At 40.0% G+C, this 17,996-nt stretch overlaps 1 protein-coding gene across 16 annotated transcripts in view; it reads left to right on the forward strand.

Annotated features, from left to right (window-relative positions):
• The window catches only part of CARMIL1 (capping protein regulator and myosin 1 linker 1), a 340,777-nt gene that overhangs the window by 130,071 nt on the left and 192,710 nt on the right, over positions 1 to 17,996 (forward strand). For all 16 annotated transcript variants that reach the window (XM_063605168.1, XM_063605169.1, XM_063605172.1 and 13 more), the window contains 2 exons: positions 10,849 to 10,899; positions 17,233 to 17,292. In XM_063605168.1, coding sequence (XP_063461238.1) covers positions 10,849 to 10,899; positions 17,233 to 17,292 — 111 coding nt within the window. The remainder of the gene's footprint in view (positions 1 to 10,848; positions 10,900 to 17,232; positions 17,293 to 17,996) is intronic.

Raw genomic sequence — 17,996 nt, forward strand, 5'->3', positions numbered from 1 at the left:
TTTGCACACTGTCTCTGTAGGTCTCACACCTTTGTCCCTGTGGATCATTTTCAGAGCTATATTCTATAAGTTTGAGGACAATTATTATGGCTCCTTTTATATTAGTATCTACTGTATGCTCAGCACTTGATAGGTTATCTCTAGTACTTAAACTAGGATACAGATTGTCTCCAATTTAGAAGTGAAAAAGCTGAGGCCTGGAGATTTCAAGCAACATGCCTAATACCTCTCAGTCCACAAAATGGCAAAGCTGAGATTTCGCCTGAAGTGTGTCTGACTCTAAAGCTCATGTTCTTGCCATCTTACCAGCTGCCTCATCCTCATCTATAGCCTCATGGTGGATCCCGCTTACAGGTGCATATGGTACCATATGCTAGTATTTATCAAACTTTCAAAACCTGGATCCAGAGTAAAACATGCATTTTATATTGATTTCGAGAATTGTGCACACACACACACATTTGCATGCGAGTACCATGTATATACTGACATCACTCAAACAAGTTTTGTGAAATAATGCTCATGTTTTCTACTTGCTGTGCCTTGGCTTTCTTTTCCTTTTCACTTTGGTTTAGTCCTTCATATTAATATGCTCATTAAACTCTGATGAATTGATTTAACCACCCACCAATGGGTTGTAGCCCTCAGTTTGAGAAGCACCGCTGTAAATCATATACCTACCTTAATTTCTTGATAGGATTACCCCAAATCTTATATTCTCCTTCTTTCCTTATTTTTTAATCTCTGAATTTAATGAAGACTATTTCTCTGATTATATATGTAATGGTGTTAAATCTAAATCAACCCCCCCCCCGCCCCCCGCCGCCATATGGCAACCACCTTTCTGCAAAGTGGGAAACTATCTTATAACTTTGTTCTGAGAGAAGGAAAGAAAATATGTATTTTTTTCATGTGATGAAAATGCTAATATAACAAGGGAGGGAGAAAGAAGTGACATTTGTGTTTCCTTGGCTTGAGAAGATGAGAATGTAAGGCCAAGAAACACAGACAAGTTGAAATGATGTAGGCTGGGGAGGGACTGCGGCAATAGACTTACAGTGAAAGAAAAGTGAAACTGATTTCTTGTTCCAACTCTTCCATTTAGCATTTATTGGACTCCTTCATGTGCCAGGTACTTGCGTTTTGCATGTATTATCTCAGGTGAGGAGACAGAGGTATGGGAGGCTGAGTTACCTGCCCAAGATTGCATGGTTGGTAGAGAGTGGTCTAGCAGAATCCCTGGAGCCAGTGCTCGTTGTCACTAGGCCATAGCTGCCACTTGTCTCAACTTTTGAGTAATTCTGTGTGGTCTTTATTTGGTGCCAGGCCCAGGACAGGGGACTTTTGCCCCCTAGGCTTTGAATCTTGAGAGGGAACATGCTAGGGTGGAAGATTGGAGTCAATTTGTTCCACGAGGGCAGCCAGAGGAACTCCTTATTAGTCCCTGCTTCTCCCATCTTTAGAGTTGATTTGGTTTCTGTCTCTATTGAGTTCTGGTTGTTCTTTTGATTACAAGAACTACTCCATTTCCTCTAAGTAAATTTATTTATTCTTAAAATTCTGTTGCTTGAAACTAAGAATAAGCCCTAATAGGCACAGAGGAATAATTTAACTCTTCCTGATCTGTTTCCTCATCTGTAAAATAAAGGAAAAGGGCACACATATCCCCTGACCCCTCTTAACTCTCTCATCTTTAGCTAGAATTGGGTTCTAGTGATTCTCAAATGGATGTGTTCTAAAAGAGGCTGGCTGGCCCTGTGTTGGGGAAGCAGAAGTTTTAGTAATTAATTAGGTTAATATGAACTTTATAGTTATATTTTTTCTGTATTCCCTGAATAACTGTGACTCTGTTACTTGTGAATTTATTTAAAACATAAATATGACAGTGATGACTAGATGAGGTCTCTTAGCACACATGCCCTATGCAGACCTGTGAGTCCCCTGCTGTCTGCTCACCCAATAGTTGAAGGCCTGGGTAGGAGTTCTGCCACATGTGAGTTCTTAACACAAAATCCTCATGGACCCTGTGGGCCTGGAGCTGGATACTTCACTCATCTTCACCCTTGGCCTCATGCTAAGAATTATCATCCTGCCACCACTTAAAGATACCCATTCATGTTAGTGTGTCACTGCTAAAGTACTGTCATTAAAGAAGACCTATCATTACTCTGACTTTAAAATACATTGTTCTAACAGAATCACTATGGGAGATTCCAGACTTCTGTATCAGCGGGTGCTTTGAAAAGAGGATCTGATATGTACTGGCCCCTGTGTTCACCTGTGGGCGAACATTAGACATGTTCGTTTCTTTTATGCTTTGATAACACCTTACAACTTGCAATAGTGGGACTTTGGAAAGAATGAAGTGATTGTGTCTGGCATGCTGTATGTAAACATTCCATTTCTACATAATGTGAAAAGGAATGAATTAGGTGAAAATAAATGGATTTGCACAGGTGTTAGAGTACGTAGATTTCCTCTGAAACTAAACATCCGAATAGAAAACGAAACTCAGTGACTTCTTGACCGCCTATTGAAGAAGCACCTGTTGGTCCAGGGAGCAGAGACCTAAGGGGGAATTAATTCCTCTCAGCAAATATTTACTGGGGGCTTGTCATTCCTAGAAGTCCACCCAAAAAGAGTGGGGCTGGAGGAGAATCCCAGAGAGAGTCTAAGTCATGGGCTCAGAGTGTAGGGAAGTGACTTTGAGACCTGTTCCAGCCAAACCTCTTATTTTAAATTTGGGTAAAATAAGGTCTACAGAGATTGTAACTTGTTCATGGTTAGGCCACTTGGCTAACTTGAGGCCAGACTCAGGCTAAATCTGGATAACTCTCTTCTTGGTTTACTACTATTATAGACCTAAAATTTTATTATGATATTAAAATGTAAATAACAGTAACAGACACCATGTAGCAATTCTCATGTGCCAGCACTCTTCTGAGCACTTTAGGTATATTAACTCATTTAACCCTCATCATTCCATGAAGTGTAAATATTTCTCTCATTTTTAAAGAGAAGAGAGCCTGGTGCAGTGGCTTGATGGCCCATGCCAATAATCCCAGTCCTTTGGGAGGCCGAGCTGGGAGGATTGCTTGAGGCTACGAGTTTGGGACCAGCCTGGGAAACAGCAATACCCCATCTCTGTAAAAAATTAAAAACTAGCTGGGCATGGTGGCACATGCTTGTAATCCCAGCTACTCTGGAGGCTGAGACCAGAGGATTACTTAAGCCCAGGAAGTCTAGGCTGCAGTGAGCTGTGATCGTTCCACTGCACCCTAGGTGACAGAGTGAGACCCTATATCTTAAAGAAAAAAGGAGGAAATTGAGGCACAGGAAAGGTTTAGTAATTTGCTCTTAGCCATGTATATATTAAATAATAGAGCTTGGTTTCAAACCCAGGCAGTCTAAATCTACAATTTGTTCTCTAAACCACTAGACCAGGGGTCAGTAACCATATCTTGGGCTTTATGAGCCATAAAACTCTACGTGGGGTAGTGGGAAGAGGCTGGGTTTGACTTATAAGCTGTAGTTTGCAAACCCTACACTAGACTGTATAGCCTCACTGGGGCACATCCATTAATATCAATGTATCCCACAGCTGCCCATGAAGAGTGAAGCTCTAATTTTAAAAAGGATTTTAAGTCAGGAATTAAATTAAAATGTACTTTTTTGGTGTTCCTTTTGGGTGAAGTGTCCTCCTGCCAGGAAGGATGGTGTTCATCATAGCTGAGTATAGTGTTAGGAGGCTCAGAGCCAGGAGAGAGGTTTTATTCTCCTTCAGTTTTCTGGGTGACCTTGCAAAAGTCCCTTATCATCTGCCACTTATAACTCTGCAGTGGTGATAATGTGCCTCACCACCTGCCCTTCTCCCTCACCTAGGTATATGTCTTGGATTAATGAGGTTTTATCTGTAATGTACTTAGAGCTGGGAGTTTGGAAGGGGAAAGTATTAAGAGGGGGAATGATGGCATTCATCATTTAGTTTGCTTGCAAATTAGAGAGTGCTTCAGGGGTGTAAGACCATTTGTTGAATGTTTGGCACGTAGAGCCCAATTTTAAAGAAAAGGCACTCCTGGTAATCTGCATGAGAGAATGTGGATTTAGAGAGCATGAATTTATGGATTGCCTGTGCTGCAGTAGGCTTTAGGCAATGGAGTTATTTAAGATGGTATGTATTTATTTCAGTTTCTAATAAGTGTGCAATGAGCAGATTCCATAGTTGACCTCCATATCGCCATAAGAAAACATAGGCTTCTCTGCTAAACTGTGAGTCTTAACAGTAAGGAGGACTTATAAATGTTTCTAAGTGAAATTATGAAGTTAAAAGTTGAACCAAGAAGCCTCAGAGGGAAATGGCTGCTACTTGCATTTCAATGAAAGGCAGAGGAAATTCATTACAGAGGTTGAAAATGTGGTTTGCATGTTAAGGCTGCAGTGGAAAAATGGGCCTTCCCAGGGGAGGTGGGAGGGAAGTTGTAGCTTACCCTTTGTGGTGAAGGTTCCTTGGCTAAGCACATATACTCCATCTGATGCACCCTAATTTTTTTTTTAACTTTGCAAGAAAATTCTTCCCTTCAAAGCCAAAGATGTGCATTGAACAGAAAATTGCAGCCTAGGAGAAGTTTCAATATCTTTGTATTTTTTGTTTGTTTTGTTCTTTTGACAAAAACAATTATTAAAAAATTCAGTAGGTGAAGCAACTTAATCTTACTTTGTGAAACTAAATCTAAGATGCTGTTAGTTAAGTTATAAGAAGAGCTGGTGTTTAGCAAAGGCATATTAGGTTCTGGGGTAGGGCTTTATCTGCATTTGTATCTTATTTAATCCACACAACAGTAACAGTCCTGCAGAGGAATATTCTTGTTTGAGCATCTCTTGTATGAGGCACCTCAGTTTGCTCATCTGTAATTCTGTAATCTCTAACTCTCTAGAGATAACAAAAGTCTATCAGGTTTAAGTGGCAGAGCCAGAATCTGAATATAAGTCTTTCTGATTCCAAAATTCAAGCTAGTAGATTGACCAACAGTGCCAGTTTCCTGGGATGCAGGATTCTCAGCCCTGAAACTAGAAACGTCTTATACAAACAGAAAGAGTTGGTCACCCTACAAGCAGGATGCCTCCCATCCCAAGCACTGAAGAAGTATTCATTATCAGGAAACCCTTTTTGGTAAGTCACAGAGGATGTGTCCTGTGCAACTGCCCCTGACTCTGCTAGAAACCATGTGTGTGTACTATAAATCCTCTGAAGCTTTAAATCCTAGGGCAGTTTTGGAGCCAAACAGAGAGCCTGGGAGACTGAGTTCATTGGGATTTCTAGTATGAATGTAGCCCCATTAATTGGCTCAGTTTGTGTTGATAAAACAAGAGTCACAATGTGACTTGTAACAGTAGTATTTGTAATTTTCATTCTTGCTTTAAAGTATTGCTGCCCTGTTGTACCCACAAGTGGGTACAGTTTTGGGAAAGCTTGGAAGATTTCATCTATTCCAACCCCCATCCCTTTCCACATTTTCTGTGAACTCTCTGTGTCTCTGGAGGCTTTCACTGACCACCAGAAATGGGGACCATCCTGCACAAAGCTTTTGTAGCTTATCAGTCTTCCTTCAAAGCCTGGGCTCCCTTATGAATGTATTTCTTTTCAGACAAATTATTTTGATCTGTATCCAACTTCTGAAGGACACTGTGTACTTCCACTGCCTGTAAAATACTTTTAAAGAAAGGGAGTTGACACAGAGGGCCACAGATTGTGAACCTTATTATTGCTGGGGTGAAGGTAGAAATGATCATTAGATCCTCATGTATCTGCCTATAGTTACAAAATTAATCTTTACTCAAAAGATGAATCCATATGAACATTCTGGTTTCTTTTTTCTACTCTTTTTTTTTCTATTTCATTTTTTATTTTTAGGGATGGGGTCTTGCTCTGTCACCCAGGCTGGGGTGCAGTGGCACCATCGTAGCTCACTGTAACCTCGAACTCTTGGACTCAAGAGATCCTCCCACCTCAGCCTCCTGAGTAGTTGGGACTACAGGTGTGAGCCACCACTCCCAGCTCTCCTCTTGTTTTAAATATTCTGACCCTAGTTCATACCCTGTCAGTGGCCTCTAGAAACTTCCTATGGTGACTGTTCTGGAAAGGGCAAGTCAAGAGAAGACAAGCAGGTCACCTGACTCCCTCCCTCTTCCGCTCCCCACCCCCTACCCCCACTCCCCCACTGGTAGTGGGAGAGTTATTCCCTAAAGTGCAACAATTGTCAAAGGATGGAATGGCTGGCTGGTTCCTTGTGTTAGTGATTGCTGTTGTATTTCAGTTGTTTGGGTGCATGTTTGAGATTAGTTTTTAAGACTTATTAATTAGATTCACACAGGGGATGTTGTAATCACTTAATAGCCAATATGCTCATTGTATAATGATGTCAAAAGGTGTCTAATTATTTTTGGTTCATACTTTGTTCACGTTTTTCTGTAACTGTGTTACAAATGAAATACTTTTCTAGAATGCAGTCTTTCTTCTGTGATTGGTGTCTATTGTCTTGCAAAAGGAATAAATAAAATAACAAGTTCTCAAGTGATTCTCATGGAGAAAGGGCTGGGGAATGGAGGGCAGAATGAAGGCAGGGGAGGAGCGCACCAGAAGAGGGAAAGGAGATGGAGCAAGATGGGGTGGAGTGTGGGGGACACTGGCAGCAGTAGCAGAGAGAGGGGTCAGAGGAGGGGTGGGGAGCCAGTGAGGAGAGGCACAGATAGACTGAGAGGTACATACGTAGAATCATGTAGACAGATACAGAACAGAGATAAGAGAGAAATTCAGAGACATAGAGACTAACAGATGATGGCGGTGCATAGAAAGAGACAGAAGGAGACACGCAGACCAGTAGGGATTGGTCCTTTTCCTTATGATATCCAAACATCTCTCATTGTATTGCTGGTCATTTTACGTGTTTGCTTCTTTCTGGCTTTAAAGCTCCATGACTCATCTATGTTTCCATGTGTGTGTACTATTGAGGAATCTGTTTTTTGGAAAGGTGAGCTTTGACAGCCAGTATAAGTCATTAGGAACACCATCTCTGGAACCAGACCATCCAGGCTCAAATCCCAACTGCCACCTACTTGCTGGATGACCTGCACAAATTACATAATCTCTATGTGCCTCTGTTTCTTCATCTTAAAATGGGGATTATAATAGTGTTTTCCTTATAGGGTGCTGTGAGGATTAAATGTGGTAACATATACAAACCTATTAGAACAGTGTACTCAACAGGTACTGGCAGTTATTACTATGTTTGTGAAAGGATCCTGGATTCCTTTGAAGGAAAGTTCACAGAGTTAAATATATTTTTATGAATACTGAAGAGGCTACAAGTTCCTGTCTTTGGCTTTTGGCCTTGAACCTTATTTTTAATGTAAGGTGAGAGTGGAGAGTTAATAGACTGAGAGTGAGGAGTTGCAGCTTCTAGTTCCAGCTCTGCCACTGACTAGCTGTGAGATGATGAGTTTCTCTGGACCTGCTGTCAGATAATATACAAACTCAGGGAATTTTAGGTCTTTGACAATGTGATGTTGAGACCTTTCTGGCATACGAGTTTTAGGATTTGTCTGTTATTTTACCTCTATGCAGAGGTTTTGTGGACCTAAGCTTTTTGGAAAGATTGGGGATTGATCATACCAGTACCCCTGGGAGAGAGAAATGTGTGTGCTGCTTTGTAAATAATAAAAAGGGAGAAATGGTGAGAATAGGGGACTGGCTTCCTATAGCCATGCTTATGATCATGGTTGTCAGCATTATTATCTTATTTCTTTTTCTTTTCCACTCTGGGGGAGGAGCAGTATTTGAAAGAGGGGTCATATCCTGGGGCTAAACTGGAGTAGAAGGTGCTGGATGCACTGTGGAGCTTAGTTCAGAGAAGGTGAATATTTCATCCTTTAAGATGAGTTCTAATCTCCTATTCCGCTCCCCAGACCTAGGCAAATGGCAGTGCAAGCCAAGCGTATCTCTGGTGCCTTTTATCTCCCTTTCCAAATTCCTCTTTATTACTGTCATGCTTCTTTTGATTATCCGATGCCTGTTATCCAACCCTGTGTGTCTCATGCAACAAAATGATCTCCTGCCCTTTTGCAAAAGGCCTGCAAACTCTTAATTCCCTGAGTACTGCTGTATTAGCCAAAGATTAACTAGTGCTGATGACAGAAGAGTTCAGCTCTCCAGGGCATACTTGGATTTAAAAAGAGCATTTTGAAAACTGTTGGAATGTTGAAAAAGGTACTCCTTCAAGCTGAGAGCTTTGTGGATCTCTTCCAGTCATGGCTGCCCTGGGCTATCCCTTCCTACCTTCACTGTAACTGATCTTCCAGGGGCTAGAGCACGAGGAGGCAGGATTGAGTAGTAACATATAAATATAGCCTGGTGGTTAAGAACATTGGTTTTGGTGTTAACAAAGCTGTAAGATTTAAATCATACTCTTCTTAAGGACCTTTTGAACTCTGATGCTTTTATAAACGATTTCTGCTCTAATTGAATGACCTTGAAGTCAGTTCATCACTGAGTCTCAATTTACTCATTTGAAAAATGGGAATAATGACATCAAATATAGTTGTTGTGAGGATTAAGTGTGCCACTCTCCTCAAAGATATTCACCTATTCATGGCACATAGAAAATGCTCGACAAAGAGTAGCTACGCTTAGGGACAGCTTTTATGGCTTGCAATCTGTACAGTTGCACAGGACACATCCACCAGGGGCTAGAGCACAAGGAGGCACGATTGAGTAATAACATGTAGACATATTGTGGTGGTTAAGGACACAGGCTTTGGCATTAACAGGTAAATGCAGCCAGAAAGTGGCAGAGCCAGAATCTGAATGTAAGTCTTTCTGATTCCAAAATTCAAGCTAGTAGGTTGACCAACAGTCCCAGTTTCCCGGGATGCAGGATTCTCAGCCCTGAAACTGGAAACATCTTGTGCAAACAGAAAGAGCTGGACACCCTACAAGCAGGATGCCTTCCATCCCAAGCATGTGAATTCTGTTTCTCCCCTAATTATATGACCTTGAAATGAGTTCATCATTTCCCTGCATTGGGTTAATGCCTTATTGTTATCGTCTTGAAATTCTTAATCATATTTGAACAATGTCCCTACAGATTATGTAGCCAGTCTTGCTACTACCGGGCTGCACTTGACCTCCCCGCACTCATCCTGGCCATACTTCATCCCTGTCCCTCTCCTTTCTACTGCCTGGTGCTTTGTCCCATTTCCTTGCCCCCAAGGCCTTAGGAGGGTGTAAAAAAAAAAAAAAAAGATAAATTCCTCAGGGAAAAGATGTGATTTGGCTCACAGCATATGGAATATTCAAAGATAGACATCATCTGTTGCCCACATTTTTATGAGACTGACATGCTGCCTGTAGCATTGAGAAGGCACTTGTTGCCTACACTTTTAGAAGTCATTTATTAATGGCTTCCTAGGGCATGCCAACTCTAAAATCAAGCCACAAAAATGATACCAGGTAAAAATTGATCCTGTGAATAACTGTGACGGTGGCATTTGGATGAAAGGTCTTGAAATGGGCTGTGTCTTTTCCCTCAACTTTCCTCACCTGCTCTTATCACACTCTCCCAGCCAGTGTCAGATTACTTCTCTTCTCATCTGTCTCATAAATAGTTCTGGCTTGAGTTATCCCCTACCGTGATGACATATGATTATTCAAAGAAAGATTTTATAGAAAATGCATTGTTTCTATTTGGAGTTGGGAGACTAGGGAAAGGTATAAAGCACGCCACAGGGGCACAGCCTTGATTCACTTTCTGTGCTCAGCTTAGCCATTCGAGCCCGGGGTTGTGTCTGGGTAAAGCTGTTTGACTTTGGATAAGTCCTTTAACAACCTGAGGTCCCAGTGTTCTTAACTTTCTACAGTTTTGTTCTAATCCAGCATTCTTGAACTAGCACATAAGCATAACTTGCTAAATAAGCACCACTTGCTAAATACAGGCTTAGTGACAAGGAAGTTATTTGGAAAATGAAAAGAGGGCAATTCTCCCATCAGGACTTGAGAAGCCTTGGAGTTTTCTTTCTTTATTGAAAAGACTCATGAGGCCTGTCCAAATCTCAAAGTTGCAGAGTGGAAAGTTTTGTAGTAAGCTTCATGGATGTGGGATCCTGGCTCAAGATCTGAACTCCTAGCTCAGCCCCTCAGTATTCATGAGGGCCTCTGCTAAGTAAAAGGAACCTATAGGCATATGGGACCCCACAGGCTGTATGTATGTTCTTAGCTGTGTATCAAAAAGGAAACTTCCATAAATGTTCTAAGACTGAGAGAGGCACAGCTGAGAAGCAAAGTTAGGGATGATTTTTTGGAAGCTTAGCCTGATTTCGCTCTGTGCATTATATAAATGTTAGCTGGAGTACAAAGAATGGAAAGCAAGAGGGCAAAGGTGGGTGGTGTTTGTAATTTGGGAAGTGCAAATGAGTACTTAGTTGTTGTTTTTTTTCCATTAAATTTACTGTTGATATAGTGAGACTTGTGACTATGTATCTTATGCATTTTAGTATCACAGAGACCTGTTTTACTTAATCTGAATAATCTGTTGGGTTTTTGGGCTGCTGACAGATTTCTCATCTTGAGATTTCACCTGTGATTTGTTCTAAAAGAACTTTGATACAGGGACTCTTTAAGTTAAAACTAATTCTGAGACCAAGAAGCTGTCCCAGCTCGTAATTCTTCTTACATGACAGGAGCCAAGCCATGTGGCCTTCTGAGGTTTCAGTATCATTAAAGTCCCGTGGAAACACCAAAGCCCACTGGGCCCACTTTTTGGTGCTTATACTGATGCTGCTGCTTCTGTCTTACAGGTGCTTACATCATGCCGAGCCTTCCTTGTAACAGCGCGAATCCCCACCAAGGTAAGTGTTGTTGAAGTCCTTCCTTCTGCACTCACACTCACTCATACCCACTCATGCATAGTCACTCATGCATTCTTACATGTGTGCACACATATTCCTTCATATACTGCAACACAACACACACACACCTCACTTACATAGACTTTTGATTTAAGCTGTGTTCAGATTTCTCTTAGCACATTCAAGTTTTCCTTCCTTCTTCCCAGAAGCACCTAAAGGCTGTAATGAGAAACATATTTTTTACTTCTTTGTTCCCTCTCTTTGTGTAAAGGCATCCCAAGAAAATCAGTGAAGGATTTTGTGCTCTATGTCCCTAAGGCTCCATGTCCCAGTTATTTTTCTTTCTCAACTGGGGCTTGATTTCCACTTTATTCAAGTCTACTTCTTATTTCCTTCGGATCAGTACTGGCAGATTTTTCTAAGACTTCAGACGTGGGGAATAACTTTCATAACTCCAAAGAATACACTACCAGAAATGTAACCATCTCAGCTGTTCTCCGTCTACTCTGATGTTGCCTATAAGAAATAACAAGATGCCACTCTGTTCTTTAAAAGAGATATATAACATTTTTCATAAGATGTGCTTCATTACTTGGTGCAAAATTCGAACTGATCGTTTGTGGATTAATCATGATAATGACTTATTTTGTTTATGTTAACTAAAAGGAGTTTATCATTTTTATATGATATTGACTGAATGGTCATAGGAAATTGAGATCTTTTTCCTAAAAAGGTGATAACATTTACTGGAGTGTTGTTTTAGTAGATAACTTGATCCTTAACAGAATCTCATGAGAGCTGTAAGTCTTATTATTATCCCTTTTCTTGATGAGAAAACTGAGGCCCAAGGAGGTTCAGTAACTTGACCAAGGTTAAACTTCCACTAGAGTGTGGCACATGTGTGATTCTAATCAAGGGAGGCTGGCTGCAAAGCCTCTGTTTCTGTTATTGCTAGAATCTAATAAGTTATTTACTAAGTATGTAAGGATACAGTCTCATTTAATTCTCACAGTGACATTGTAGGTGAGTGATTAGAAAATAGCTAAAAGACAGACACTTCTCAAAAGAAGACATTTATGCAGCCAAAAAACACATGAAAATATGCTCACCATCACTGGCCATCAGAGAAATGCAAATCAAAACCACAATGAGATACCATCTCACACCAGTTAGAATGGCAATCATTAAAAAGTCGGGAAACAGCAGGTGCTGGAGAGGATGTGGAGACATAGGAACACTTTTACACTGTTGGTGGGACTGTAAACTAGTTCAACCATTGTGGAAGTCAGTGTGGTGATTCCTCAGGGATCTAGAACTAGAAATACCATTTGACCCAGCCATCCCATTACTGGGTATATACCCAAAGGACTATAAATCATGCTGCTATAAAGACACATGCACACGTATGTTTATTGCAGCACTATTCACAATAGCAAAGACTTGGAACCAACCCAAATGTCCAACAATGATAGACTGGATTAAGAAAATGTGGCACATATACACCATGGAATACTATGCAGCCATAAAAAATGATGAGTTCATGTCCTTTGTAGGGACATGGATGAAATTGGAAATCATCATTCTCAGTAAACTATTGCAAGGACAAAAAACCAAACACCGCATGTTCTCACTCATAGGTGGGAATTGAACAATGAGAACACATGGACACAGGAAGGGGAAAATCACACTCTGGGGACTGTTGTGGGGTGGGGGGAGGGGGGAGGGATAGCACTGGGAGATATACCTAATGTAAATGACGAGTTAATGGGTGCAGCACACAAACATGGTACATGTATACATATGTAACTAACCTACACGTTGTGCACATGTACCCTAAAACTTAAAGTATAATAATAATAAAATAAAATAATAAAAAAGAAAATAGCTAAAAGATGTGAAGTTGGCTAGTCTAAAGATTCAAAAGTAGTGAATGGGAGAAAGAGAAATTAGACTCACCATGTGCTACTTATTTCGACTTTTTACTGAGCTGAACTGCTTCCCCTGCCTGCATATCCAGGAAAATGGGTAAGGTCTGGTAGATGCTTTCAGCCTTATCGTGCTATGATGTTTGGGCCGCAGTGTTATTTGCTCATTAGTCCTTTCTTGTTTCTTAAAATTTAACATTTAGCCACTGTTTTGTAAATTCTGACTTAGGTGCCAAGTTAGGGCGCTATAATGTTATTGGTACAAATGAAATGGATCTTTTGGGACTTGGAGTCTCATGATTTGCACTGACTTTTGGGAAGATGCCAATGCAATGTTTGCTAGTTATAGGCTTAGGATATCTGTGGCCTTTTTTTTTTTCCTCCCGATCATACAAATGTTAACTTTTATAAAGTTTCTCCAAGAAATGAGACTTTTGGCCCAAGCCCCTTTAGATAATATAAAATGAGCCTATATGTTTATTATGTTTTATAAATAAATTAGGTCAATGAAGTTGGACTAAACTCTACATTAAAATACCTGAAGGCGTGATATGAGGACTTTAATTAGACATTATCCCACTGGTAAGATATTAATTACAGAAGGAAATTTTATGGGCTTAGGAAAATATTCAAGCACCCTATTGAATAGAAGACCCCTAAAAAATATGCATACCCTAACACATTGTGACACAGTGGAAGTGTGTTACCTCTTGTGAAGTCACCTGCCTGCCTTCTGCTGGATGACTTTATGTGACTTTATTCTGCCCCCTCCTTGCTCTGCCCCTGAGGAAAGGCTTGGCTCTGTCCTGTGATATATATAATGTTTCACAGCCAGCCTGGCCAGGGTAGTTTGAACATTGGTTCTGATTTCTGATATTGTCAGCATCACAAATAAAGAAAGGCAGATTTTCTTCCAAAGTGATCTGCTTGCAGCTTTCCCCCTTAGAGAAGGCTGGTTTTCATGTGCCACCTTAAGTCTTGACTGAGAAGTAAAACCAATGTGAATGATACTAATTTTCTGGAGAAATAAGTATATTTATAACATTAGTGTAAAGCACTGACTATGACATAGATGTCTTTTCTTTGGAAGCTGATTAATTAAACATCTTTCTTTTGTCATTTTATTGTGAAATATACAACATATATAGTCAAATGCACAAAACGGACATGTGCATCTCAGTAATTAACTACAAAGCAAACACTTCTGCAGTCACACGCAGATAAAGAAATAGAACTGTGCCATCACCCCAAAAGGCCCTAACTTTTCTTTCGGGGGTTGGGTAATTATGAGATCAAAGAAGGGTTTGCAGAGAGGGCCAGTTGAAAAATCACCCATCAGCCGGGCAAATAAAGGGTTTTATACTGGGCAAGAGGCTTAGCAGTTTGGAAGACCACAGTGCATTTGGGGAGCTGGAGTGTGGGCTGAGGATTGTGGAGGAGGCGGTGGTGGGAGGGAAACAGCTCAGAAAGACGGACAGGGCCAAGGCCTGGCTGAGGAGCTGAAGCATGGACTGCTGCCTGGGGAAGAGCGGGAGTTACTGAAGAACAGGCTCTTTATCACGTTGAGATCTGCTCTGTTGCTTGTGGGATGGGCACTGTCTTGCGAGGGTTTGGGTGTGAGGTGAGCAAGAGATTGGTGGAAAAGCTATTGACAGTCTGGGTTAAGTTTTTCCTCTTATCTAATGATTCACTAATTTCTGTGGTGATATTTAATTAGTGTAATTTCTAACTGAAAAATGTCCTCAAGTCTTCATGCAGCCTACATCTGCCTCAGCTTCTTAACTGGTCTTCCTGCCTCTTCCTGCCCATAAATCTAATCCAGTGACATTCTTTAAACTGTCTTTGGGTGGGTTGGAGTGGAGTGGATGATGGGTTGCGGGGACCAGGAGCAAAGGCCTAATAAAAATAGCCATAGATGAGATAAGAGAGAATGATTTGAACCTTGCTGTGACGTCTTTCAGTATGTTTTAGAGATTTCCCTCCCCACTATTAATAATAACCTGGGACTTCAACTAATCACAGACTCAGCCAGTCATCCTTGTTGATTACTAATACTGCAGGATCTGCTCCTTTTAGTTTCTTCCTTGTCCTAGTTCTTTTAACACCTCGATGCCTTTGCGAATTCTTTTTCTTCTGCCTGAATTTCCCTCTACACTCCTTGTTTGCTTGAGGAACTTGAAGTCATTCTTCAGGGCCTAGATGAAATGTCACCAATCTTTCCTGGCTCCCCAGCACTTTGTTATTCTACTCCAGGGACAGCACTCAGATACAGTAGACGCATCTTAATTGACCTCCAACTAATCTTGCTGAGCCAAATTGACCAAAGGTGGCCATTCCTATCCCTGATGATGCTGACTGATGCTAGCTGCATTTTCATAGCTGTTAGCATGTAAGAGAGGGTACCTGCTCACACTTATTCACACCTGCTCCCACCCACTGAATGAGATGCTCATTGAGGGTCATGGGTTTATTCCTAAACCTGTTTATAGCAGTTATAGTAGCAAATGTTTTTAATGCAACATTTTAGTGAAAGATATTTTATGTAGCAATAAAATATGAGTGCAAAAGAAGAGTGTCTGTGACATTGAATATTGATGAAAGTGAATTGCTTAAATTGCTGTTTTAAAGACTAGACAACTTTATAGTTGGGGGAGGGGTGGTGAGGAGCATAATAATCTAGAAAACGTCTGCTGTCATATTACTTTGCAAGTATTTTGCAGTTCTGCATTTTTAAAGAGACTTAAATTGGAAGCTGGAAGCCATACTTGTGAGTATGGCTTATGCAGAAAGGCCACTGGAGGGCCAGCCAGTGGGCTTAACTCAAAGAAAAACTTTGGCACAGTATTAAAGGGTAGTGAATGAATATTTATTCATAAACTTTAAATTAAAATAATGAAGGAAGGTATGTATACTTTTTAGAAAATAATTTCCTGCTTTAAATGACTTTTCAAAACCAAATTATGTATAGATCTTGATAATGATAGGCAAGAAACTTCTACTCTAATTTAATGCTTTTAAACATGTGCCTTAAGTGCTGCATTTAACTCTTGGAGGACAAAACAAACGTCTCAGTACTCTTTGTATTTCCAATACTGGCACATAGTGGGCTTTTCATAAGTGTCTGTCAGTTGACCAGGTGAATAATGAATGAATGAGTTCTCTTTCTACTTCCAGAGCTCATCAGTATACTTCGTGTTGTTTAACTGGAGATTCAGGGGTTTTCTGCCCAGTATTTACTTCCCTCCCCACTATTAATAATAACTTCATCAGTATACTTTGAGATGTTTAACTGGAGATTCAGCGTTTTTCTGCTCTAAAATTTATTCTACCAATGTATCATGGTACAACATACCACCAGGGAGCAGAACTAAATCTCTTGTGGGTTTGGTTCTGGATGTGTTCTTTTATCATTATATTTCTCGGTTTAATGTGGGAGGGTAAAAAAATTGATCCAACTTGGTCCCCCACTGTCTCTAGCTCCATGCTCTGTGATTATTTGCTGAAATGGGGAAAATCCGGGAAGAAAGATTAGTGGCTGTTTATCAGGAAAAAGAGGTAAAGAGTGAAAGACTGGGGATATTTTAAAGAAAAAAAAAAAACTGCTGATTACAGGAGAAGAGAGGGGCACTTGTTAAAATAGAAAGGAAACAAATCATCATTTATTTACATGCAGAGAAAGAGGACTTTTGTTTAACTCTGTGTATTTCATTTAAGCACAACTTAAAATTCCTAAATATTGTATTTGTGTAAATATGGATTTAATTAGGATAAGTATAGATTTATTTCTCTAAATCCATTCAAACTGTGCATTTTTATGGAAGACAGTAGAAGGACGGCTGACTCTGGTAAGTGGTCAGAGTGTAACAAATAGCTAAAGGTTTAGGAAAAAGGGGAAAACAACATTGACTTTATCCTGATAGGACTTTCTGAAGCAAAATTTTGAAGTGAAAAAGGGAAAAAAGTGTTTAGATGGTTCCTTCCATACATTCATTTCTCAATGAATAAATAGTGGTTAAGTGCAAAAACTTATTAGGTTCGTGCAAAAGTAATTGCGTTTTTTGCTATTACTTTTAATGGCAAAAACTGTGATTGCTTTTACACCAACTTCTATTATTGTGTTTGTCTCTGGATATAATTTTAAAAGTTGGGCATGCAGCTTCCTTTCTTTTCTTTTTTAGTAAAGTAAGTAACACCTTTTCTGAAATTTGATAAATCATGTTTCTATCTTGTTGAATGAATGGAGATATTAAACCAGCCCGCCTTCAGAAGATGCCCAATGTCTTATTTGCTCTTGGGCTGTTTCTAGTTGTAGGATTTTTTTTTTTTTTTTTTTTTTTACCTTGAGTTATATGTTTTTTTAAAACCCTCATTACAGGTGTTTTCTTTCCTCCTTTCCCCTCAATTGCAGCTCGAGTTAACCTTCAGCTACTTGGAGATTCATGGCGTCATTTGCAGCAAGTCAGCTCAGGTGAGTGTGAAAAACGGATCACTGCAAGATCATGATCTTTCTTGAATTCCTGAAACCCTAAAATGTTGCTTGAGACAATGTGGATAAACAAGATTAGGGAAGATGAAATTTTCGAAATGAGAGACTCAACACTGGCTGTGTGGACAGGAGTTGGGAATTCATTCTGATAAGGAAAACACATTCTCCATAACTCAGTTTGTGAAGAACTAATTAGCTCTTATGATAACTGGCAGTGTAAACGTGAGAGTACTGTTCCTTATAGAGTTTGTACAACATGCTTTAACACTAAAATTTCATAGCAGTTGTATAGTACTATATAAGGTCTTAGTGGGAATATAGTGATAAATGAATTTTTTGGATTTATTAAAATGCAGATTTAAAAAATAGCTTTATTGGGCTATAACTAACTGCAGTAAACTAAAGTGTATAATTTGGTAAGTGTTGACATATGTATGACTCTGTCTTTGCCCTCTTCCCCACCTGCAGTCAATCTGCAGGTATCTACTTTTGGTTGCTGTAGTTTGCATTTTAAAAATTTTATATGAATGATGTCATACAATGTATACTTCTTCCTGTCTGCCTTCTTTCAGTCAATTTAATTATTATTATTTTAATTTTTAATTTTATTTATAGTTCTGGGGCACATGTGCAGGGTGTGCCAGTTTGTTACACAGGTAAATGTGTGCCATGGTGGTTTGCTGCAC

The sequence above is a fragment of the Pan paniscus genome, chromosome 5 (genome assembly GCF_029289425.2).
Source record: "Pan paniscus chromosome 5, NHGRI_mPanPan1-v2.0_pri, whole genome shotgun sequence".
Taxonomy (NCBI): Eukaryota; Metazoa; Chordata; class Mammalia; order Primates; family Hominidae; genus Pan; species Pan paniscus.